At 57.6% G+C, this 25,117-nt stretch overlaps 1 protein-coding gene across 8 annotated transcripts in view; it reads right to left on the minus strand.

Moving 5' to 3' along the window:
* Positions 1-16,478: 16,478 nt before the first annotated feature.
* TMCC1 (transmembrane and coiled-coil domain family 1) overlaps positions 16,479-25,117 on the minus strand; it is a 168,386-nt gene continuing 159,747 nt past the window's right edge. For 7 of the 8 annotated variants that reach the window (XM_081275980.1, XM_081275981.1, XM_081275982.1 and 4 more), the window contains 2 exons: positions 21,852-21,987; positions 16,479-20,246 (listed from right to left, as the gene is read on the minus strand). In XM_081275980.1, the coding sequence (XP_081132106.1) occupies positions 19,932-20,246; positions 21,852-21,987 (451 nt within the window). In that variant the 3' untranslated portion in view covers positions 16,479-19,931. The remainder of the gene's footprint in view (positions 20,247-21,851; positions 21,988-25,117) is intronic. The other variant, XR_014019851.1, reaches the window with a different exon arrangement.

A 25,117-nucleotide genomic window follows, 5' to 3' on the forward strand; every position in this document is an offset into this window, starting at 1 on the left:
GCCGGCCCCGCCCACGCCCCGCCCCGCGCTCGCCCCGCCCACGCCCCGCCCCAGCGCTCGCCACGCCCCCCGTCGGCGCGGCCGCCACGCCCCGCCCCGCCCCGCCCTGCCCCCGGCTGTCGGAGGGTCGCGCTGCCCGCGACCTCTGGGACCTCGGCGACGCGCCTCGCCCCGGTCGCCGGCTCCTCGCGCTCCTCCCTCCCGGCCCGTGTCGCCGGCGCTTCTTGCCCTCCCGGTCTGGGTCTCTGTCCCCACTTCTCGCTCCGAGCGCGCGTCTCCGTCCCCCACCCCGGACTCCCCGCGGGCCGGGCCGAGTGTCGCCTCCTCTCACTTCCCGCCCCGCTCCCCGGTCCCCGCCACCCCACCCCTCCGGTCTCCCAGGTCACAGCCCCGCTTAACCTACCCCCATCTCACGCCCTCGGGACCGCGGTCCCCCCTGGTCCCCCGGGCACTGTCCGGGCCCAGCACCCTGAAGGCCACAGCTGGAGCGGGGACAGCAACCCCTGGGTCCTGGGGTTCCCCGCCCCAACCCCAGCCCCGCAGAAGGGACTTGCCAGCCACAGGGACAGAGGGACAGTGGGTCAAACAGACCCAGAGAGGGAGCATTTCTGCTGGGGCAGGAGGGGGCTGAGCAGGCGCTGGTCCTGGGACACAGGGACCCTGGGAGGGTCTCCTAGGCCCTTTCTGATGTCCCGGACTCTAGAAGGATCTGAGTCCTTCCAGGGCCACCAGCCACACACCAGCTGGCCCTGGAACCCTCTCCTTTGACCTCCAGGTGGCCTTGGGGTCAGAGGCAAGCTCACGTCTCACCCAGGGGCTGTCCCTTGCCAGGCACCGTGTGGCCCGTGCTTCACTGCGTGAGCACCCTGTGACATTGGGACTGGCATTTCCCACCTGTAGTTAGGAAACAGAGTCCCCAGGAGCGAAGGGCCAGCCCCAGATGCAAGCTCATCAGGGACAGACCTATGTGTCCAAAGGCCCAAGGCCACCAGCCCTGACCTCTCGAATCTCCCGTCAGACCCCCAGCTGCCACAGGGTGCCTGGTGGCCCTGGCTCTGGGGGGTGGCCCTGGCAGTCAGGTAGGAAGAAAGGTGGGGGGGTTTCCTATGTGTCCCTGGGGTCAGCAGTAAAGGCTGGGTCTATAGCCACCAGGTCCCTGTGGGAAGGGTCACTTCCTGCCACTTGTGGGAGCCACTGAGAAGCCTGGGGGGGTCTGCCCTGGTGGCCTCCCCCCAGCCTTCTCTGCCCTCCCTGCACCCCCCACCTGCACCGTCCATCCCTCTACCTCTGTCCCTGTCTCTCTTCTCGGTCTCTGTCCCCCCTCCTCCCCTCTCATCTCTTTCCCTCTCCTTCCCGTTCTCTCTCTCTCTCTCTCTCTCTCTCTCTGTCCCCATCTCTGTCCCTCCGTATCCCCCACGCCTCTCTCCCTCTCTGGCCCCTCCCTGCTTCCTGCTCCTCATGCCGCATCCTGCAGCTCCCCCCACCGAGCTTGCAGAATAATGCTCCCTGGCGTCTCAGCTCAGCCTGGCACACCGTGGATGGCTCCAGGCGCTTTGGACACCAAACTCCCCGCTAAGTTGGAGGCTGGGACTCAGGAGCCGCTCGCTCCAGGTTGGGAATATCTGGGGCTTGAGTATTGTATGAACTGAAGGTAGGAAGTGCTGTGTGGCCTTTGGCAAAGAACTTGCCATCTCTGAGCCTCCCGTTTCCTCAACTGTAAAACAAAGACAGTCATCATAACGCACCCTGGGAAAGCTGCGAGTCTTGAAGTATGAACCGGAAGCACAGGTTTGGGACAAGTGCCAGTCTTGAGTAATGGCCCCTAGGACCCGTGTTAGAGCTCAAGAGCAGAGAGAGGCCAGAGGATTGCAGTTGAAGTCCACGGTCCCAACTTCTGTCTTGAACCCGAGCCCCTGAGGACTAACCCCCACACTATCTCATGCATCCTCACAGCCAAGTGACAATACGGGTGTCACCGAACTCATTCATTGAGCAGATGAGGAATTACCCAGGTGAAGATTCTGTGCTCCGCCCTTTAGCTGGGACCTCCTTCAGGTCAGGATGGATCAGGGTGGCAGCCTCCCAGCCTCCCTGGCTGGACAGAGTAGAGTAGAAGGAAGGATCACAGCCACATCTCCCAGCCACGGGGGTGTCCTCCCAGGAGAGACCACAGGGAGACAGATGGGACTCGAGCCAGGGCTTTTGGGAGACCCAGCGCTAACAAGCCCAGAATTAGCCAACCCGGGTTCACCCGCCCTGGCACACGATGAGCTGAGGCCGGTCCCTCTGAGACTCTAACTCCCGATCAGATCAAGGGAAGGTCTCCGTCTGGAGCTAACGCAGCCTCTAATGACTCGCTCACATTGGTCATTGTTCCTTTTTAATGGAAAGAAGGTCTGCAGCTCAGGGCGAGGGCCATCAGCTTTCTGAGGCTGGGATTTGCAGCCCGCGAGTGTAGACGTCTTTGGAAAGTGAGTTCATTTAAAGACAGACTCCCAGGGGGTCGGAAGGGTCCCTAATTTAGAAATGTGCAGAAACATCCAGTGCTTTGGCACACGGGGACGCGGTGGCCCACAGAAGGGCATGTCCCGGCCTGCAGCGTCCAAGGCTGGTGGCCGGGCCTCTGAGCACCGTCCCCTCCAACCTGCTGTCTGTCGTCCTGGCCTCTGGCTGCTCAGGGCACAGCAGGGGGCGGACAGGGAGGCAGTGTTTTTCTTCTTGAATTGGAAAGAATAACAGCGGAGGCCAGCGCTGGGCCGAGGAGAGGCTCTTGCCCTGGCCTCCTGCCCTGGCCTCCCCTGGGCTCGGCCTCTGAGATTGTTTTCTCGGCAGGAAATGCCCCTTACACTTGTCCACAGGAAGGTTCTAGAAACAGAATGCTCCAGGGCGGCTGGGTGCCCCCAGCCAGGGGGCCTGGGCGGAGCTAGGAGCCGTCACTGTGGCTTCTTTGGAGGGGCCTTACTCATCTCTTTCCCTCCTAGCAGCAACCCTGAGAGACGGGTTTTTATCAGACCCATTTTACAGATGGAGAAAGAGGATCAGAGACACACCACCACTTGCCTGCTGCGGCACAGCTCTTCACCACTTTGTCCCCTCCTGTCCCTTGCCTTGGAGTGGAGACCCTTGAATTCCAGGCCCTGTTCTGGGTCTGAGCTGGGTGGCGCTGCCTCTCCGTGAGCCTCAGTTTCCATATCTGGGAGACGGGACTGCCGTTCATGTCACCCCACCGGGTGACGATGGTGGACACATGTCAATGCACCCAGCGCATCATGAAATGTAGGATTGGATCGGTTGCTGCTAAGGATGTGGCCATCTGTGCCGGGCGTCACCAAGGGCTTTGACACACATCAACCCACGTGAGGCCTGCGCCTTGACTTCCTCCCTTCTTCTCCTAAAGGCTCAGAGAGGCCTACAGGCCTGCCTGAAGTCACACAGCAAATAAGTGACCTCTAACTACTTGCCTGCCTCCCCTTGCTCCTCCACATTGGGTCTGTGGTCACTGCCAACGTCACTCCCCAGGGTGAGCCGTGAGGGCTGGGGTGACCCTGCAGCCACAGTGCCTGTCACACTGATGGGATCATACACAATCTTGGCTGCTGTTGTCCCCTTTGGGTGTCCTTGGCTCCGCCCCTGGATTCTGGAGTGTCCCCTTCCCTGTCTGCTCCGGATGTCACCCGCTGGGACGGGGCTTTCCAGGCTGGCTGGGAGGGAGGGCGAGGAGCCCAGCCCCCTGAGCCCCTGTGTCCCTGGGGTTGAGGTGGCGGGGCCTCATTCCTGCTGTGAGCGGTGCCCTCTGTGGTCAGGGGCGGGGACCGCGGGCGCCTGGCCTGCCGAGCCCCCGCGTGGCCCCTTTGTGCTCTGTGAGGCGGATAATGGAGGCCATTCTCAGACGGCCACTCATGGGTCTGCGCCTGTCAGGGGACCCCGCGCTCCACACTGGGGCCTCTGTGCCCGCCGCCGCCGCCCTGGGGGCCCCCACCCACATTCCCAGGCCGGGAGGCCGCGCTCCCTGGGTGGACAGGAGGCCCTGCCTGTGTCCCCGGGGAACCACAGGGAGGCAGGAGGGTCCAGAGCTGAAGGCACCCGTGTCCTGTGGGTGGCGCTCCAAGATCTGTCCTGAGAACCCCACTGGATGGATGGGTAAACTGAGGCCAGGCCTGGCTTAAACCTGCCTGTCTGGCCGGGTCTGTTCCAGCCCATGCTGAGTGGACACCTAGGGACACGCCCCTCTGGGCCTCAGTTTCCTTTTCTGTCAAATGGGTTGCCTCCTGGGAGTGGTGCACCATGAGTCGGGGCTGGGTCTGTCATTGATGGCTCCCCGAGACCCGGGGACCTCCAGGGACCTCCGCAGCCCTGTGCTCCCTGCAGATGACAAACAATGACAGCCCGGCCTGGTGGCGCATGTCCGTAATCCTAGTGGCTTGGGAGGCTGAGGCAGGAGGATCGCAAGTTGGAGGCCAGCCTCGGCCACTCGGCAAGAGTTCCCCCTAAGCAGCTTAGGGAGACCCTGTCTCAAAATAAGAAATAAAAATGGCTGGGGATGCAGCTTAGAGGTGGGGCACCCTTAGGTTTAGTCCCAGTACCAAAAAAAAGGGGACCCCCCTAGTCGTTCTTCCGTCCTCCCTGGTTTCCTTGGTGAACTCCTATGCATCCCTCGGAACCCAGTCCAGAGGGTCCTGCTTCTCCCCCAGCCTCCGCACCCAAGCTAAGCCACGGTGGAGGGCCGAGTGCCAAGCACAGGTCTTCCTCCCTCCCTCCCCCGCCCCCTTGTGCAGCCTTAGCTGAGCACCTACTGTGTGCCAGGGACTGGGGATAGCAGAGTGGTCCCACAGAGGCTCGGGCCCTGGCCTCAGCCCGCCTCAGAGGACACAGTCTTAAATGACTCCGATCATTACATCACCGCAAAGGACCATGAGGGGTGGAACGGGGTCGTTCTAGAAGTTTCTCACTGCTGGACTTTGAACCCATGGTCCTCAGCGACTCTTGAGCTGAGATCTGCAGAATGTGGAGAACTTGGGCAGGTGGAGAAAGGTGGAGGCTCCAGATGCGGATCTTCCGGTCTTGGGCTTCACTGGCCTTGGATGGTCTAGCCTGGAACCCTGGATGGTCTAGCCTCGGACCCTGGATGGTCTAGCCTGGAACCCTGGATGGTCTAGCCTCGGACCCTGGATGGTCTAGCCTGGAACCCTGGATGGTCTAGCCTCTAACACTGGATGATCTAGCCTCTAACCCTGGATGGTCTAGCCTCGGACCTTAGATGGTCCAGCCTCTGGCCTCAGGTGTTCTCCTCTGCTCCTGGATGGTCCAGCATGTAACCTTGGCTGGTCCGGCTCTGGCCCCTGGGCAGCGTGGCCTGGATTTCCCTGGCTAAGGGTGTTCCTCAGGGACTTTTGAGTGACACCATCCTCCTTACTCAAGAGCAGTGTCTCGGGATGAGCCACCCCTCGGCCTGGAGTTCCCCGGAGACTTGCCTGTCCTTTCTGAGGACTGAGTGGCAAAGGCCCAGAAGTCCCCGGGCCTGTGGTCAGGGCCAGCACAACCCTGGGCTCCCCTCCCACCTTCTCCCTGTGCCCTCCCAGGGCCGCCTGACCCCCACCCTCCAGGCTCCCGCGCCAGCCGGCAGGGGGGTCTGGGCCCTTTAGGGGTACGCCCACGTCCCCCACGTCACAGTGCAGAGCACGGGAGGCTGCGGGGCCAGAGGGATCTGGGTTCGAATCCAGCGCTGCCCTCTCCTCCCTGTGGGGACTTGGGCGCAGCCTTCTCCCGGGAGCATCCATGTGTCCATCTGCATAATGGGCAGAAGCTGCTCCTCTGGGGTTGACGGGAGCCTTGTCACCCCGGGGCTCCCCTGGGCACACGGCAGAAGGCCGTCACCCACAGGTGGAACGACCTGGTGGCATAAGAGCAGCTGATGCTTAGGAGCTTCCAGGGGCCGGGCCCTGTGGAGAGCCTGCCGAGGGTCCAGGTGGACCCCAGCAGCCGACCAGGCGGCCCTTTCTAGGATCCCCACCTTACAGACGGGAGAGCTGAGGCTCGGGCAGTTGGTTGTCCAGGTCCCAGGACTCAATGGCACAGGCCGGGCTCTGTCGTGGGCTGTGGGTGACAACTCTGAGTGACCCACAGCCCCTCCCTGGGGATGGGGCATGAGGGGACCCAGTTGAGGGGAGGAGCTGTGGGCAAGAGAGTCACCTAGGGCCCTCTCTATCCCAGCAGCCAACACCAGCCACCCCCACCCTGGGGAGGCCACCGTAGGGGTGGAGGCCGGCTGTCTGTCCAGCCGTCCATCCAGGAGAGCTATTTCCAGGTCCCGGAAACAGGAAGGGCCCGGCCACCACCCAGGGCAGCAGGAAAGAGAGGAAGGGGATGGGGGGAACCCTCCTGGGCCACCGGCAACGGGGGGGGGGCACGGAAGCCGCTGAGGTCAGCGCAGATGGGCCGCCTGGCCATTGTCCTCTGCACCTGGGGTCTGTCAGGAGGTGGGGACACCAATCCGGGCCCTTCCATGGGCTGCGGCTGCGCTTATCACATCGGCTCCTCAAGTGAGCAGAGTCTCATTTTATACAGCACCAAAGAGAGGCCTGGAGGTGACCGCCAGGGTGTGGGCTGGTGTCCAGGGCCCAGGCTTCTGGTTCGAGTTCCAGCTCTTATCTGCAGGGTGACACTAAGGTCCATGGTGGGCTCTGGGGCTCCAGGGTGCACGTCTGTCATCCCAGCAGTTCGGGAGGCTGAGGCAGGAGGATTGAAAGTTGGAGGCCAGCCTCAGCAACTCAGTGAGACCCTGCCTCTAAATAAAATCTAAAAAAGGGCTGGGGATGGGGCTCAGGGGTTAAGTGCCCCCAAGTTCAACCTCTGGTACCAAAAACCAAAAAGCCCCTGGGTCTCTGAGGCTGGAAAGGTCCTTCTAGGTGCTAAGGGACCCCGTTTCTCCCTGTGCCACCCCCTGGGGCTCCTGGGTCCCCCAGGATGGTACAGCTGGGCTTGGGAGCACCCCTCTGAGGTAAGGGTCAGGGCAGCCGCAGACACATGTGTCAGAGGCAGAAGGTGGCCGGGTGCTCTCACTTCCTCCCTGGACTTGTGTCACCCCACCCCTGATCCTCCAGTCTCACTTCCGCCCCTTCCAGAGCCGCTGCCCTCCTCCAAGAAGCACCTGGAATTGGACGGGCCACACCAAGAGGCCTGGCCCCCGAGGGACGCCCCCCTGGACACTGGGTCAAGGGAAGGCAGAACCAGGAAGGTTGAACCCCCCAGGCTCATCACAGGGGGGTGGCCTCTGAATGGAGAGGTTCGAGTTTGGCACCTGCCGATACTCCCAGCAACTCGGGAGGCTGAGGCAGGAGGACCGCACATTCGAGGCCAGCCTCTGCAATTTAGCTCGACTCTGTCTCAAGATAAAATATAAAAAGGGCTGGAGATGGGGCTCAGTGGTTGAGCGCCTCTGGGTTCAACCCCTGCTACCAAAAACAGATAAATAAATTAATACATTAAGCCACAGGCTGGAGATGTGGACTTCCAAAAGGGATCGGAGGCCAGGTGCAGCTGAGAGCTTGGCCGATGGGGGTTCAGGGAGTCCTAGAGGTTTTATGAAGAGACACTCAGTCTGCCTTGGCCCAGCCCCTCACTGGTGGCCTCCCTAAAGCCCTAGAGGAACAGACTCTCAGCCCCATCTGGCAGGTGGGGGGACGGGCAGGCTCAGAGAAGCCCTTTGGAAAAATATATTTTGAGACAGGGTCTAAGTTGCTGAGGCTGGCCTCCACTCTCGATCCTCCTGCCTCAGCCTCCTGAGCAGCTGGGATGACAGGCGTGCACCGATTTGGATCTGGGAAGCCCAGGCCTGAGCTTGACCCTTTGGACCTCTGGTTCCCACCTAAGGCTGGACCTGGTGTGGCCGGGGAGGGCCGGAGAGGTGAAGTGAGGTGGCTCCTCGGAGCCTCTTAAATGCTTCAGCCAGAGCAGGATTTACAGCTGCTTCGAGTCCCCTCTGCCCATAATTCTCTTCCTTTTGCAGAGCCATCTGCCCTACCCGATTGGGAATCGGCTGGGAGAAGTGGGGGGTGAGCTATTTTTAGCACCCGCGGTGGAGCTGGTGGGAGAGGATTTATGGGCAGGGTCTCTGCTCCCAGCCTCCTGGGGTCCTGGAGGTTTCCAACCAGGACAGGCCACTGCCTGGGCACCCACCCCAGCTCCTGCCTCTGCTGAGCCAGGCCAGCCCTCGGCTTGTGCTGTGGCTGCTCCTGTTCATTCTACCGAGTGCTGTGATCAGTCTCATTTTGCAAAGAAGAAAACAGGATCAGAGAGGCACACTCAACTGCCTAAGGTCACACAGCCAGGATTTTTCCAGCCCTGGAGGCCCCACCCATCATTTTTCCCAGGTCGCGGTGCCCGGGCTCCTTCCCTACCCGCCCACGTCCTCCCCCTCTGTGGCTCCTCCAGAGGCCGGAAGGAAGCCGAGGTGGGAAGCAGCCCCTCCGTCCAGATGAGAAACTGCTTACAAGGAGGGAAAAACATCCATCCCATTGTCTCGCCTGCCGGCTTCGCCCCAAAAACAAAAACAACATCACACTCCAGCTGGGAGGGCGTCCGGCCGGCTCTGCACCATATGGAACCTTCCAGCTCCCCGTCCTGCCTTGGTGCAGGGCTCCGTCCTGGGTGCAGTTCCCGACCCTCATCCATGCTGTGGTGGTCCCAGCTTTGGACCGGGAAAGAGACTTGGAGGGACCTGCCACAGGCCATTAGGGCCCAGGCCTAGGCTGTGGCAAGGGCGATGATTAGAATACCCAGGTGCAACTAAGAATGGGGCGTTGCACATGCTCTGGGAATCCCAGTGAGTGGGGAGGCTGAGGCAGGAGGATTGCAATTTGTGGAGGCCAGCCTCAGCCACTTACCAAGACCCTGAGCTAATTTAGTGAGACCCTGTCTCTAAAATGTAAAAAAAAAAAAGGGCTGGGGATAGGGCTCAGTGGTTATAAAGGGCAGGTAGAGTCTGGACCCTCCTAACCTAGAGGTCCCCAAAGGGCCTCTACTGGACCCCCCAAAATTTTTTCCCTCACCCCCCCCCACAGAATCCCTGCTCTTGGTGGCAGGCCCCGGTGTGGACCAGGACAGGCCTGCCCACCCCCGTGCCAGTGCGCTGGGTGTCCTCTTTTTCCCACTTCCCTGCAGGGTGACCTCAGCAGACCCTGGTTGGGCTTTTCCCAGAGCCCAGGCCGGAAGCGCAGGTCTGAAGTGTTTGTTCAGGCCGAGGCCGGGCTCCGCGCAGGCGAGGCGGAAATAGCCTAAGCTGTTTGTCCAAGTGGGGGTCAGGCCTGTCCCTCCGGAAAAAGGAGGAAGGGCGGTGGGGGGGGGGAGCAGAAGGCCCGAGTCAGCAGCCCAGGGCCCCGCTCTGCACCTCGCCTACCCCCCACCAGGAGGCCCAAGGCATACAGTAGGTGCCTACTGAAGAAGGAATGATGGCTAAAGAGCAGCTGTCACCTCCTCAGACAGGAGCTCAGGAGTAGTCTCTGTCCCCCAGCCTCCTCTCTCCTCTGATGGATCCTTCTAGAACCTTCTCCCAGCCTCCTCTCTCCTCTGATGGATCCTTCTAGAACCCTGCGGCTGGCTCCCTGCTCCCTTGCTACCCCGAGCCAAGTCCATGGTCTCCCCAGTGCCAGCCTGCCCCTGTGGCCTGTCCTTCCCACAGTCCTGGGGGGGCCTATGGAGGTCACCACCCGCTCCTGCTCCCCTGGGCTCCTGGCCGTCAGGAGACAGGGCCTGGCACATAGTAGGTGCCCCAGAAAGATCTGCTGAGGGCAGACACCGGGCCCTTCCTGCATCAGAATCTCGGGGACCCTGTGGGGCCCCTGCAGGCCTCTGCACCTGACTTCCCGGGATCCTTCTAGAGGCTCCTTGTTGGGGACGGAGGCTGGGTGTCAGGCAGCAGGATGCAGCTCAAGACTCAGCGCCCTCACTGTTGACTTGGGGACGCAGCGCAGGGGCCTCGCTCCTGGGACCACAGGAAGATTGGCGCCTGCTCAGTCATGGGGCTGGGGGGTGGTTCTCTGGACGCTTGCCTTTTAAGTTTTTAAATTAACAGATATATTTTGGGGTGCGAGGGGTGGAGCCTACAGTCTCTCCAACACTCAGCTGCATCGCCAGTCTTTTTTAGTTTTTCTTTTTTTGTTTTGAGACACTGTCTCTCTAAATGGCAGAAGCTGGCCTTGAACTTGTGATCCTCCAGCCCTGGCCTCCTGAGTTGCTGGGATTACAGGCGGGCACCACTGTCCCCTGCTGGCGGGGAAGGCACTTGCCTTTCGATTTGTTGGCAGTCTCCTAAGGCAACTCCCCAGCCCCTGAAATTAGTAAGACCAACACCAGGTACTGGGCAGGACGTGGGAGGACCGGACTCCTATACAGGGCTGCTGCAGGGCAGGTGGGATGAATGATATTGTCACTCTGCAAAACCAGTGATCAGTTTCTTTTCTTTTTCTAAAGTCAAACATACGACTGGGGGCGAAGCTCAGGAGTGGAGCAGCTTGTCTAGCATGTGGGGGGTCTCTGGGTTCCTAGTGATGCAGGCCTGTAATCCCAGCGATCTGGGAGACTAAGGCAGGAGGATTGATTGTCCATTGGAGGCCAGCCTCAGCAACTTAGCAAGATCCTGTTTCAAAGAAATAAATCTTAAAAAATTAAAATAATAATTTCTTTTTTTAAAAAAAAAAGGCTGGGCATGTCACTCAGTGGTAAAGCACCTCTGGGTTCAATTTCTGTATAAAAAAAATAGAAAAATAAGAAAAAAAAAACAGATCCAACATAGACTTATACAACCCAACAATCCTATAACGAGGTGTGAAAATGAACGCACAGATTCATAAACAACCTGTACCAAAAGGTGGGTTTCGGGGTACTCATAAGCTGGAGACGACATGACCCTTGCAATGGAGGTGTCCCCTACCACCCACGACAAGACCCAGGTGTGGATGAGCCCAGCTGGGTGGGCCATGTCGCACAGAGTCAGAGCCTCCGCAGGATATCCCACACCCTTTACCATCCTAAGGACAAGTGACTGATCTGGTTGACAAGTGACTGATCTGGTTGCTAGCGGCTGGGGCTGGGGACAGGGATGGACTGGCCAAGGGACACCAGGGCATCTTCTGGGGACCTCGGGAAGGGCGTCCAGGGCATCAGGTGCAAAACTTCATCAGACTTCAAATTTTTAGGCCTGTCCGTGTCCCTCCATGTCAATGGCACTTCGGCCCCCAAACACAGAAGTTTTGGAGACGCCCCCGCCCGTCGCCGCGCTGGCCAGCCTGTGCCGCACCAGTTCCTGCACCAGGCGCCCGTGTCGCCAGGACAGCGGGTGTGGGGGACGCTGCGTGGCCAGGGAGGGCACCCGAGCCGGGGTCCAGGCTCCCAGACCCTCTGGCCGCCCACCCAGGCCGAGGGAGGCCGGAAGCCGGGTGGGGACCGCTGGGCGGAGGTCACCAGCCAGACGATTGTTCGCGCGCCCGCCGGCCCCGCCCCTGCCCCGCCCCTGCCCCGCCCCTGCCCCGCCCAGTGCCTCGACGCCCCGCCCCGCCCATTGTCTAGAGCCCCGCCCCTCCCGTCGTCTCTACGCCCCGCCCCGCCCCGCCCATTGTCTAGAGCCCCGCCCCTCCCGTCGTCTCTACGCCCCGCCCCGCCCATTGTCTAGAGCCCCGCCCCGCCCGTCGTCTCTACGCCCCGCCCCTCCCCGCCCATTGTCTAGAGCCCCGCCCCGCCCGTCGTCTCTAAGCCCCACCCCGCCCACTGCCCCGACGCCCCGCCCACTGCCCCCTGGGAGCCTCTGCAGGGTCCGAGTGGGGTCGAATCCCGCGTCCCGGGGCGGCTCCGAGGGTTGTGGCGGGTGGGACGCCACACGCTGTCACCGAGGTCCCCCGCCAGCGCGTCCCCCTCCCTGCTTGGAAGCGGGACAACAGCGGCGGGCGGAGCACGGGCTGCGGGTCCTCAGCCTCGGGGTCCCCGTTCTGGGGACGCTCCAGCTCCCTGAGCTCCCGGAGCCCGCGCTCCGCTCCGCGGGGTGGTGGCCGGGTCCCCCGCGCTCCTTTTCTAGCCGTGCATGACGTAGGCACGCTGTCCCCAGAGGGCAGGGCCACCTTTAGCCTTCCCCACCCTCATTTGACACCCTTGGACTCCTGAGCGCCTCGGGGACCACGCTCCCTCGCGGATGGTCCCCTGGGAGCAAAGCGGGGGACTAAAGGATTTAGGGACAAACATTCCCGCCCTTGCGCAAGCACGCGCGCTGTCAGCTGTCATTGGGGACACGCGGGGAAACTAGAGAACTGGGAGTCCCTGGCGGCTAGTGACTCTTCGTTTGCATAAAAGGGGGGACCGGAGCGGGGGAGGGGGCTGATGGCTCCCGGGGAGGTGACACCCAGCGGGAACCCAGGACCCAGAGGAAGCCTTGGAGCGAGGATGTACTTGGTGGGGGGCGGGGCGCGGGGTTCGGGAGGTGAGATCGGAGGTGACATTAGGGAGCCCAGACTTTAGGGGAGTTGCGGGATTTGAATCGCATCCAAGGAGGATCAGGGGGAGGGGGATGGGCCGGCTGTTTTCAGAGAATAAAGGGAGTCAGGGAGGCTTTGGGGCCTCAGTTTCTCCGGTTGCACAAAGCGTCAGGGTTGACACTGGCACATTGTGGCTCCTGTGAAGGCGACTTCGCCCGGTTTGCATGAGACGTGGGCTCGCAGCGGTTCACACGGGCAGCCTGACCTCAGCACGAGGGGGACTCGAACCCGCACCCGGAGGGACGCCCAGGGCAGGAGGCTCCGATGGCTGCTGAGAGGCGCCCGGAGCCCAGTCCAATCGGGCGCAGGGTTTGAGGTCGGGGACGCGCAGGGTGCGCTCCCCGAAATGGCCACCAGAGGGCGACAGAGACCAGGTTTTCTTTCCCTTGGCCATCATTTCAACAAGGACAGGACACTTGTGAGAACAGAACCTAGAGCCCCTGGGTCCCCTCCTCTATTCAGATGCACCAGGTTTTAACACTCTGCTCCCCACATCCGCCTGCGTGTTCATGCCTCCCTCCAAGTCCTGGAGGGAGATGCAGAGGCCACGCCCCTTGAACCCTAAACCTTTCACAGGATTTCCCAAGAATAAGGACATTCTGTGGCTCAGTCACTGCAGAATTCTCAAAATCAGGAGATCTGATCATGCTGCAATACTTACTCCTTACTCACATGTCACCAACTGTCCCCTGAGGGTTTTTTTGTTTTTGTTTTTTTTTTTTTTTGGGAACTGGGGATTGAACCCAGGGACACTTAACCACTGAGCCACGTCCCCAGCCCTTTTTATTTTTTATTTTGAGACAGGGTCTTGCTAAGTTGCTTAGGGCCTTGCTAAATTGCCGAGTCTGGCCTCCAACTTGCAGTCCTCCTGTCTCAGCCTCCCAAATTGCCAGGATTACAGGCACGTGCCACCATGCCCAGCAAGAACAAATTTGTAGACACACGTTCCTGGCCTGAACTAGGTTAGGCTGAAAAGGGGATTATTTAGAAGTGGGCTGTTTTTTCCCCCTCACATGGTGGGGCATGTGTGTGGTGGCCACAGGGGCAGCTGCCATAGCCCCGTGCTGTGGTGTGTGCTTCTGCTCACCCTCTCTTACTTGCCTGGGGACCTTTTGCAGGGGCCAGCACTGGCCCATGACCTCTCTCTGGTCCCAGGTTCTATAGCACTAGACTGAGAACGCAGAGGCTCCCAGGCAGACAGCATGGCTCAAGTTAGGGGAGGCATGGTCCTCGGAGGGAAGAGTGGTCCCTTATACTCCTCCATCAGACAGGTCGCCTGGAGGCGAGTGACAAAGCCCGACTCAAATTAGCTTTGGCAATGGAGATAACTGGCACAGTGGCGCAGGCCTGTAATTCCTGCAACTTGGGAGGCTGAGGAAGGAGGATTGCAAGTTGGAGACCAGCCTTGGCAACTTAGCGAGGCCCTGAACAACTTAGCAAGATCCTGTCTCAAAATAAAAAATAAAAAGGGCTGGGGAGGGGGGAGGTGGCTCCGTGGTGAAGTGCCCCTGAGTTCAATCCCCAGTGCTTGATCCAGGGCTGCTGCCAGGAGCTGGACTGGTTTATGGGGAACCTGACTCCCCTGGCCTGGCCTGGCGTCCCCCCCCCCCCACCCCTGTGCCTTCAGGCAGGAAGATGATCTCTCCTAGCTCCCAAGACAGGTAGCAGGAATCGGATGGGCTGACTTGGATCAGGTACCCATTCTTTTTCCTTTCCTCCTGTCCTTTCTTTCCTTTTTTGTGGTGCTGGGGATGGGACCCAGGACCTCACATGTGCCAGGCAGGTGCTCTACCCCTGAGCTACACCCCCAGCCCCAAGCTTCAGCTTTCACAAACGACACACTCTATGAAAATTAATCATCTAGGGGCTGTTTGGTATTTTATTTAGAGACAAGGTCTCACTGAGTTGCTTAGGGCCTCCCTAAGTTGCTGAGGTTGGCCTCAAACTCATGATCCTCCTGCCTCAGCCTCCCAAGCTTTTGGGATTACAGGCATACACCACCGCGCCTGGTTTAAAGGGGTCGAAAGAATATTGACCAAATCTTGCTAAACTGCTGGCTGGCCTCCAATTTACAATCCTTCTCCTTTACCTCAGCCTCCTGAGTCACTGGGATTACACTGGGATTGTGGGCATGCTCCCCCGTGCCCAGAGACATCTTGATGGGTTCTGAGTTTTGACCAGTCGAACACAACTCATAAATTTCATGAAGAATAGAGAGGGGAGTTTGCCCAATTACTGTCTTAAGGTTCTGGTTCATGAGGCATAGGTCCACACTATGGTTGTTTGTTTAGATCATGGAATGTTCTATGCAGTGAGAACACCAATGTACTCAGTGTCGTGTGGACATTCACACCTTTGCTTCAAATCCCTCCCCCAGCTCCCTTCTGGCTCCCGGATCCTGGTGGGGTCTGCCTAGATCTCAACTACAGATGGCCCCCTGTCCCGTCTGATGGGGAGCCCTTCAAGTGTGCATGGCTATTCACCGAGGGGACCAATACTTTATTGTTGGAGGAGAACTATGGTGATTTTACAGCCAGGACATGGAGAGTCCAGAAAAAGGTGATTGACCTTCTCAAGGTCAAAAAAGGGCCTGGTACCCACTCTGCAAGTGGTCGACCAATAAGCTGGACCTTAAGTCCCCGAAACTCACTTCCTGTTCAGCAAAATGGAACAGCAGAAATAGCATGAGTTGGAGAGTCAAATTCAGCCAAGTTCAAATCCCGACTTTGCCATTTACTAATGAAATATTGTGTCTAGCTTCTCTTTTCCACCTGCAAAATGAAATTATACCACCTCAGCCAGGTGTGGTGGCACATGCCTGTAATCCCAGGGTCTCCGGAGGCCCAGGCAGGAGGATTGCAAGTTTGAGGTCAGACTCAGCAATTTAGGGAGGCCCTAAGCAACTCAGCAAGATTGTCTCTAAGTAAAAAAGAAAAACAGAGCTGGGGATGTGGCTCAGCGGTTAAGTGCCCCTGGGTCCAATTCTTGGTATTAAAAAAAAAAAGGGAATTGGGAGTAAAAATCAGCATATTAATGAACATATTATCTAATCCATTAGTGTCCACTCTGTCCCTCAGGGCCTGGGTGTTCTGCGGCTGCGTACCTGCAGGGCATTCTCTAACACGCTGATTTGCTTATTTTCTAGTTCCCCAAACCAACTCCAAGGCCAGGGCCAGCCCAAATTCTGACTCCTGGGCCTGTGCTGGGGCAGGATGGCAGATGTGGTATGTCCTGACGTCAGCTGAGTGACACGGTGCCTGTTCTCAGGGAATCCTTAGTCTATAGACATTAATAACTGGGATCACTGAGAAGCATTTCCCTCTGGCCAGGTGCTGGGCTGTACACGGTGGTTTCATTTAACCCTCACAACCTTCTCTTGAGGTGGAGTGGTTATTTTGATTCATGTTTTCATCATGGTTTACTGTACCTGTACTAGTCTTGTGTGTTTTTTTTTTTTTTTTTAGTACTGGGGATTGAACCCCGGGGGTGCTCAACCTCTGAGCTTCATCCCCAAACCTTATTTATTTAGAGATGGGGTCTTGCTACATGCCTGAGGCTGGCCTCTACCTTGTGATCCTCCTGCCTCAGCCTCCTTGTAGCTAGGCTTATGGGGGTGCACCATGGGGCCAGGCTCTTTAAAGTTTTTAGCGGGTGAAAAGCAGACTTTGAAATTATACACTCTCCACTTTTGGGGTTTCTCTGTGTGCCCATTATTCATGGCACAACTCTAGGTTAGATGTTGACCGTGTGGCCTATGTATGAAGCCTCTTGCAATTGCACAATGCACAACCTGCCGATCTGTGCATGGCAGCCTGGCAACACACATAGAATCTCACACACACACACACTCTCTCTCTCTCTCTCTCTCCAATGTATACACTAGTGGAAAGTCTTCAGATTGGCGCACCTGCTGCCGGACACCTGAAAGGCTGAAACAGACCCAAGTCCAACCACCAGGTTAATAGCTGAGGTCTTTATTTCCATTTGTATGTACAGTAAAAGTCCTGCTGCCCATCAGCAGCGGCCACACACAACATAAATCTCTCTCAACACATTAGCAGCTTAAGATCTATCAACTACAGTGTTAAAGTTCACGCGTTCACAAGTGTCATTTCTGTAACTTTTCAGTTCGTGCAAGTGAGTTTTTATTCTTACACACTTGGAGAAAACACACTTACAGTCAGTCTAGTAGTCCATCCCTACTGAGGGTGTCACCTGGCATACATGACACACAGCGCAAATGTCCACTCTTAGAGCCACACTCAAATCCCCAGGTTTCCTGTGGGCGTGGGAGCCGGGGCTTGGCCTTGGGGACCCGAGGGTTTGGTTTGGTTTTGGATGCATAGAATTCGGCATTCGCCCGCTTCCTACTGTACCTCGAAGGGACGTGAAATTGAAAACACAACCAAATGCAGTGGGGACCACGTGGAAATGAGCTCACTGGAGGACATGGCTGGCGAGGAGGGCTGCACCCCTGGTTCTGCTTGGCACCAGATTTGGACCCCAAGGGGGACAAGGGAGTGAGTGGGAGGACCCTAGTCAGTGGCCCCGATAAAATTCAGCCTCTTTTTGCATCTTAAGGAGCCAGGGGGTTTCTGGAAAGCCTTCCTCGCCAGGATGCGCAGAGGGTAACGGGTGATGGAGACTGGAGCCCTCAGCCCTTGGATGGTGACACACGGGGGGGAATCGTGGTCCTCCCACAACCTGAACCGAGTCACCCAGGCGAAAGCAGCCAGCCTCACCCACCCAGGCCAGGCCCAGCAGAGACACAGAACTCAGGAATGCTCCATTTCAAAGAAAACGCACGCAGAGTCACTGAAGTGAGAGCGAGTCCTATAGAGAACAGTTAAGGGTGAGGTTCTAGAAGGGCTGGGGACAGACAAGGGGACCTAGGAACGGCCACCCGGAGAGGAAACTGAAGGCAACAGGGGTGGTCAGCGTGGAGCACAGGCGGGCACCAACACATGGGTGGCTGCCGGGCGCGCGGGATGCACAGGGTGGCGGGAGGGCTTCGTGAGCGGTCAGGACACAGGGGACAGGAAGGCACAACCGTGCCTGCCCTGAACTGTGGTGGAAGGGGAGTGGGCCTGTCCGGGGCAGCTCTGGGCCTTCCAGAGGTGAATACCTTCCCTCGATAGCAACCGTCCCAAAGGCAAATGGGAACAACGTCAACCCGCGCGTCACAGTGCAGATCTCTGGAGCCACTAAGCAGCCGGAGACTCCAAGTTTGTCAGAAAAACTCCTGGGTTTCCGCGAGGGCATTTCTGAATTTTTCTTTTTGATTAACTCTGTAAGGCTCTCTTCTCTTCTCTGAGCGATGAAGCTACAGCAGTCTGTCAAGGTCATGGTGTCCTTTGGCACTCCTGCTCAAGTCGCTGCAGTGTTTCAGGCAAAGGTGACATGTTAAGGGTCTAGGCTTGGGGACGATTGGTTTTTGGCATGAATGTGAATTGGTTCTGATGGTTTCTATTTCTTAAAAAAGAAAAATCACCCCTGTGGTCCCTGCGCTGGGGGCTCATGGTGAGGGAGGCGCACTACAATCATCTGGGGTTGGGGTGCGACTGGTACCTGAGTTATAATATCAATGGGTCCTGGAGACAGCCAGCTGACCGGGCAGGCCGCCTGGCCACAGCAAAAGAAGGCCAGAGCGGTCCCCCACGCCATCCTTTCCCGCAGACAGGGCAACGCTGATGTGGTTCCAGAAGCAGCTCCTGGCGTGGGGACAGGCAAAGTGGGCTCTGCTCTCTCTCCAGGGTGTGGCCCAGGCCCCGAGCAGCACCTGGGCGCACAGACGGAGGACGAGAGGGAATGACGTTGGGGACCCACACTGCGTGAAGACGAACCAGGCTCTCCAGGCGAGCTCCGAGTCCAGGTCCCACCAGGGTGACGACTGTCTCCAAAAGTCCACTGAGCACAGTTTGTGAAGACGTCAGTCTCGATGAACAGGAAGCCGGCGACGGTGACACCCGAGACGTGGGTCCTCCTAACCTGACGGTCCCTGGCTGCTGCGTGGAATCCCCTTCAGCAGGTCCTCTGAGGCAGGCAGAATAAAGCTTTGAAATCCAGGGAGCCGGGCGAGGAGCAGACAGAGGACGCACATCACTTTGGTTTCGGCCATCGGGGGTGTGACAATAAATTAAGGAAACACAAGGAATCGCTGTGACTCTCCATTTTTCCTAACTGACAGCCCCAGCTCAAGGTCACTGGGTGAATATTTCTTGGGGCCAAACAGTCCCCGCTGTAGCACGCGCTCTGGGTACACGGCCTCCCTGCCCCTGTGCACCTGGACTCCCCACCTCGCTGAGCCGGGGACGGGTGGGGAAGGGTTGGCAGGACCCCACGAAGCAGCCGCCACAGCGGGGCGCTGAGGATACGTGTCAAGACAGGGCCTTGTCCCCAGCGAGTCCCCTCCTCACACTGTGTCAGGACAAGAGGGAGCAGCACATTTAAATAGCCACACGTCTCCATTTAAAAACATCACTTCTTTATTTCAAAGGAAAAATAAGACCCTCCCAACCCCCTTCCAAAAAAACCCAATAATAATAATAACAATAAAAAATCCTATTAGAAACCATAAGGAAGCACTGAGAGTTGGAGTATTACATTCTTCAAGTATGCTGTTCGGGTGTTTTATTTTTAAGGTGGTAACTATGCGCACACACACACGCGCACACACGCGTACACACACACATTAAACAAAACAAAACAAAACAAAAAACAACCTTAAAAGTGAGGCCAAGGGATTTTGCTGGAAATGACGGGTTTCGAGGATCTCCAGGGCTGCTTCATGACACTGCAGGAGGACTGTGCGGTGACCCTGTGGCACGAGGCTCTCACTTCTGTCTCCCAGCAACGTGAGGGGACCAGGTCCAGGAGTGACGGGGCTCCAGGGTGAGCGTGAATGGCCAACTGGGTGACAATGCCATGGAGGTCCACGTGCTCTTCCACGGATGAGGAAACGCCACCCTGAATCCAAAAACTCACACATGGAATGTGGCAGGTTTCACAGTTGAGTCCCCGGGCGGGCGGGAGGTGGCGCCCCGGGGCAGGCGAGGGGCTGTCGGTCTTTCTACCAACTGGGTGTCGCTGGGTGTCGCATCTTTTTAGTGGGTTAGTGAGTCCTTCAGGCCGCAGCTGAGATGCCCTTGGGCGCTCCGGTGGTGGCTGTTAAAGGACGGGGAGGATCTGCATCCCAAGGAAAATCATGCTACATAAAAATGATCCAAGATTTTCGCCCAAAAAACTTCTTGGATAAAATCTAAAAAATACTATTGCAATTGCGTCTCTTGAAGAAAAAAACATTATTCTAAATGTAAACAGATTCACTCGACTCTTGCTGTGGGGGCGACTCGAGCAGGTGAGCTGTCCCGCCCGCTCGCCCGCAGTGTGCGCTCGCGAGGGCGCAGCCCAGCATCACCTGGGGGACGAGAAGAAGCGCTCCATGTAGCCCAGGAGGGCGTCCCAGTGCTTCCAGAGGAAAGCCACCAGGACCACGAGGAATAAAGTGCTGAACGTCCTGTTGCGCGTCTTCATGAGGGGGACCACGCAGTTGGCCACCGTGGACACGAAGACCAGGAGCACGGCCATGACGGCCAGCAGGATGTTGATGAGCTTGCCCAGCAGGTTCCGCGCCGTGGCGCTCTCCAGCCCCTCCAGCTGCACCACCTGCTGCTGCTGCTGCTGCAGCTCCATCTTGGAGATGCGGGTCTGGCAGGCCTCCAGCGCCTCCTGAGGGCCAAACAGGGACGTTAGTGCTGCTCCTCGCAGGAGTCGACGCCCCTGGGCCAGCCCATGCATCCTGGGAGAAAAGGCCATGGGCCCAGCTCCCCACCCAGTGGCCATCCCTCCCTCCACGGCCCCCCTGGACAGTGGCCATGCTTGCCTTAATATGGTCTGCAGTATTTTAATGGCAAGACCTCAAATACAGGCTCTCTTTGAAGCATTATTAACTCAGCTGTAAACTCAGTGACTCGGACTCGGGAGGCAGAGGCAGGAGGATCTCAAGTTGGAGGCAGGCCTTAGGAACTTGGCAAGACCCCGCCCCTTCTTTTCTGGTACTGGGGACTGAACTAGAGGGCCTCCACCCGAGGCGCCCCCAGCCCTCTCTCTTCTCTTCTGAGACAGGATCTTGCTAAGTGGGAGAGGCTGGCCTTGAACTTGTGATCCTCTTGCCTCAGCCTCCCAAGGCCACCCAAGGCTACCTGGTTTCTGAATCAAGTCAGTGTCTGATTTCAGCCCAGAGGAACTGTGACCTGCCCTGATGGCTTTACACAGCCCTTCTGGGTTGATCTCTGTGTCACACGCTAGACAAACGTTAAAGTGATCTGTTCTCCTCAACACCAAGACCTTTACCCTGAATGTTTATGGTCTGCCAAGCATCCAGGGGACAGGATCGATTTCCCTAGCCGTGGAGACACATCTTACAAAGCTGTAGCCTTGGGCTTTTCTGATCTTGGTTTCTTTTCTTCTTTTTTTGGCACTAGGGATTGAACCTAGAGATACTTTACCACTGAGCTACATTTCGGGTCCTTTTTATTATAAGATGGGGCCTCATTAAGTTGCTGAAGCTGGCTTCAAACTTGTGACCTCCTGTCCCAGCCTCCCGAGTCCCTGGGATTACAGGTGTGTGACACACAGCCTGCTCTGGCCTTGCTTTGATGGCTCTTGATTTGCCTGTGAGGCTCGGGCAGCTTTAGGCTGAAGCCAGCTAGAGGTACAACAGATCTGCCCAGTCCAGACCACCTTGAGGGGAAAAAAAACCCTAAAACGCAAGTAGAATTCCGGGTCCTGGAGAAAAACGCGCCTAGGCAAGCTGTGGGGACATTCTTGGGCCCTGAGGCAGCTGTACCCCAGTTTCCCAGACCACCTCCCTTCTCTAGACAAGCTTCTTTGAAGAGGCTTTCATCATGTGGCATCTCGTTCCCTGGGAAATACTCTCTACACAAATAAGGAAAAATCCAATCTTCTGTTTCTCCATGGAATACGGCAGCTCTTCACCTCCAACACCTGCCTTAGGGGCTTCTGCCCAGCTGCGTGGCACATGTCTGGGAGCTAGGACAGGGCCCTCCTTCTCAGGGTGCAGAAGCCAGGCTGGGTGGCCCTCACATGTGACAGAGCAGGAACCGTCGGGACGGAAGGCTCTGGTCTCCCATGCAGAGACTCCTGGGAGCCCAGGCACACTTCCACGACCCCGAGCAGTCTGCACCCCAAATGGCCCAGACCCGAGGGACGCCTGGCCCGGAAGGGCGGGTGTACTGCAGCGGCAGGAGATGCTCTGCACACTCCAGCTGCCGCCCTCCCCCCGCCCCCCGCCCTGTTCCTCCTGGCGCTCACCTGGATGTCCCGCGCCCGCTCGTAGGACTGGTACGCAATCTTCTCTTCCATACTGGCCAATTCCTGCTTCAAGTTCAAAATTTCGTTCTGGTGCAGTTCTGTCAGGTCATTTAGCTGTTCTTCCAACCGTTCACACCTGACAAGGGCAGAGAGGGAGTGTTTTATGCATCCTGCAGGGAATAATTTACATGCAATGTCCTGATGCATTCTGCAAGGGAAGAAAATAAACCCCTAAGAAACCAAGTGGCCCGGGGCATCAGGGCATGCCGGGTGCAGCTCTTGGCCTCAGCTTGTCATAGGCCAAGTCACACAGCAGCACTGCTTTCTAGGGTTTTCTCGGCGCACAGCATTGCGGCCATCAGTAGCCACGGTGGGCACAGCTGGGGACCTGAGGCGGAGCAGCACATGGGAGGAGCATGACTGGAGCCCGTAAGAACCCTCACCAGAAGACGGGCAGCACCTGAGTGGAAGAGGACCTGCCAGCAGCCACCAGCGCCTGTCCCAGCACAGCCACTCACCACCTGCGGGTCCGCCACTCAAGGCCCGAGGCCTGCCCCTCACCAGCGCTGGGACATGGCATGATGTGTGGGAAGCAGGACAGCGCTTGCCCAGGAGGAAAAGCAAGACCAGCGGGTGACAGGGCAGACTGGCTGGAGGCCCGTGGGGCTGGACGGTCGGGAGGCTTCCTTCCTGTTCAGCAACGAGGGAGACGCTGAGTGACTGCGAAGCCTGCGGGTGAAGGGGGTTGGAGGTATGGAGGGGAGGGCACCGTGCAGAAGTTCCCAGGACGGAAGCGCCTTAGCACGCGTGAGGGACAGGCAACAGGCCAGAGTGGAGGCGCTTAGCGAGGCCCAGGAAGGATGGAGACGGGCAGGTCCCTGGGAGTCGGGGTGATTTTGCCCACGCTCTTCCCCAGCACTTAGGAGCACACACAGGAAGGGTCCCTCCACACGAGGACGATCTGGGTCGGGAGTCTAAGGACCCACAGGATTAGGACAGGTTTACAGGACGGGATCAGAGATTCCAGGTGGGAAAAGAACATGGTCAAGGGCTACAGGCAGCAATGCACAGAGTCACTGGAACAGTGATGGTGTCACATCCAACAAGGTGGGCAGAGCCAGGCGTGGTGGCGTATACCTGTCATTCCAGTCACTTGGGAGGCTGAGGCAGGAGGATTGCAAGTTGGAGGCCAGTCTCAGCAACTCAGCGAAGCCCTAGGCAACTCAGCGAGGCCCTTCTCACAATAAAACATAATAAAAAGGGCTGGGGCTGGGCAGATTGTAGAATAGACAGTGAATGGGTCATAATGCAGATTATAGAGCGGGGGGTCACATGATGCTCACAGAAGAAAACCAGTTATCCAGCAGGGTAAGGAGTACACAGTGGGGTGGGCTGTGTGCGGAGGCCCAGGAGCCAAGGGGCTCAGTGGGTGGAAGGGCTGAAAACCACTTAAAGACACTGGAAAATGGTGAGAGAAAGGGAAGAAGAAATGTGTCCCCAGTTTCTGGTGACTAGGATGGAATCCACCGTGTTGGTCAGGGGGCAGTGGGGGCTCACCCCACAGGGCAGCATCTACCACACCAAGGCAGCCCAGGGCTCTGCCTATGAACCTGGGGATTTCCAACTAAACAAGCACAGGCGCCCCAGAATCGCCCCCTTTAAAAAAAGTCTTCTAAATGTTGATGGGCTTGATTTTCTTCCTTTCTTTATATGTGGTGCTGAGACTTGAACCCAGTGCCTCACACAGGCGAGGCAAGCGCTCTACCACTGAGCCCCAACCCTGGCTCCTGTCCTCTTGTGTTTGATGACACCTGCAGTACGCAGCCTTCGAGGAATACAAAGGACGGCTGTTTTATGATTTCATGCTGCAGCATCACCAACTGTTTGCCCTTTAATAATTAGATAATAATGGCTACGTCCTGAACTCAGTCCTTCTCTAAGAAACTAGGAGTAAAACCACTGAAGGTCACAATCCAACCCTGTTCGCTGTGTTACTGAACTTAGATGTCCTCTACCCTTGATAAGAGAGCCTCTGTCTTGCTATCCTGTGTCCTGTCACCTTCCTGGCACCTAGGGTAATGTCCTCCTGGACCTGCTGTCCCCGAGGCCTGCTTGCATACAGACGCCCCGCGAACTCCCCGCCACCACATGCTGTCCTCTGGTGAGCGTCCATCTTAGCCCAACGTTGTGTGCGTTTTCAGCATTTGACAAATTTCTTCAGTGTCCTTTCCCACCAGAGGGGGGCTGCAGACTTTCTGGAGGTGGGGTTCCGCATGCGGGTCTTGCTGGGGCTGTTGCTTAGCAGTGGACAGGTGTGAGGCCCTGGGCACCGAAACAAAACAAAACAAAAGCCCCCTCCACCCCCCAAAATGTGCAGGTCTCTATGCTCACGGTGCAGCGAAACCTCTGTCACCCAGCAAGGGCAGCTCCCAGCATCCAGACCAGGAGTGTTCTCTGGTAGCAGCTGCTGAGCGCGGCCTTGGCCTTGGCGTTAGCCACCTGGCCCCTGTGTCCACACCCCAGATAAAGACAACACAACAGAAGGCAGCTTGTCCCCAAAGAGCAGGAGATCAAAGCAGTCAGCAGCGTGGGTTCAGGACAGCGTACAGTGCTCTACCCCCAGCGCTTCTGTTTTTTTGAGACAGGGAGTCACCTGGTTGCTGAGGCTGGCCTTGAATTTGTGATCTTCCTGCTTCAGCCTCCCGAGTCACTGGGATTTCAGGTGTGTGCCACCGTGTCCAGCTTCAAGATGACCTTGACATGACTCGGGAGGCTGAGGCAGGAGGGTCTGGAACCACACATGAGTGTGTTTAATCAAGACATACAGGAGCTGCAGCTAGGGCTGGGGCTGAGTGGTAGAGAGTTTGTCTCCCATGTGGGAGGCCCTGGGTTCGATTCTCGGCAGCACATATAAATCAATGAATGATATAAAGGTCCCACAACTAAAACACCAAAAGGCATCACCCTACTAGATGTTCATTCTGTGAGGACAGGAAGTTACTACACCTTGATGAATTCAGATGTCAAAAGTCACGTAGGTGAAGTAGTGGCTCCTAGGGACTGAGGGTCAGAATTAAAAGTAGGTTTTAGTTCAGTTTTAGAAAGAACAACTAATACCTGTGACTAAGACAATTAAAAAAAAACTATCTTAAAGAAAATGAGACCTTGCTGCTGGAGGAATTCCAGGGGAGACTGCCTGTCAGGGGTATTGTGGAAACACTGTTTATTGAAGGAGATCTAACTCGATTCCTGGGTCCTTTTTTTGT

The sequence above is a fragment of the Spermophilus citellus genome (assembly GCF_964194105.1).
Source record: "Spermophilus citellus genome assembly, chromosome: 19".
Taxonomy (NCBI): domain Eukaryota; kingdom Metazoa; phylum Chordata; class Mammalia; order Rodentia; family Sciuridae; genus Spermophilus; species Spermophilus citellus.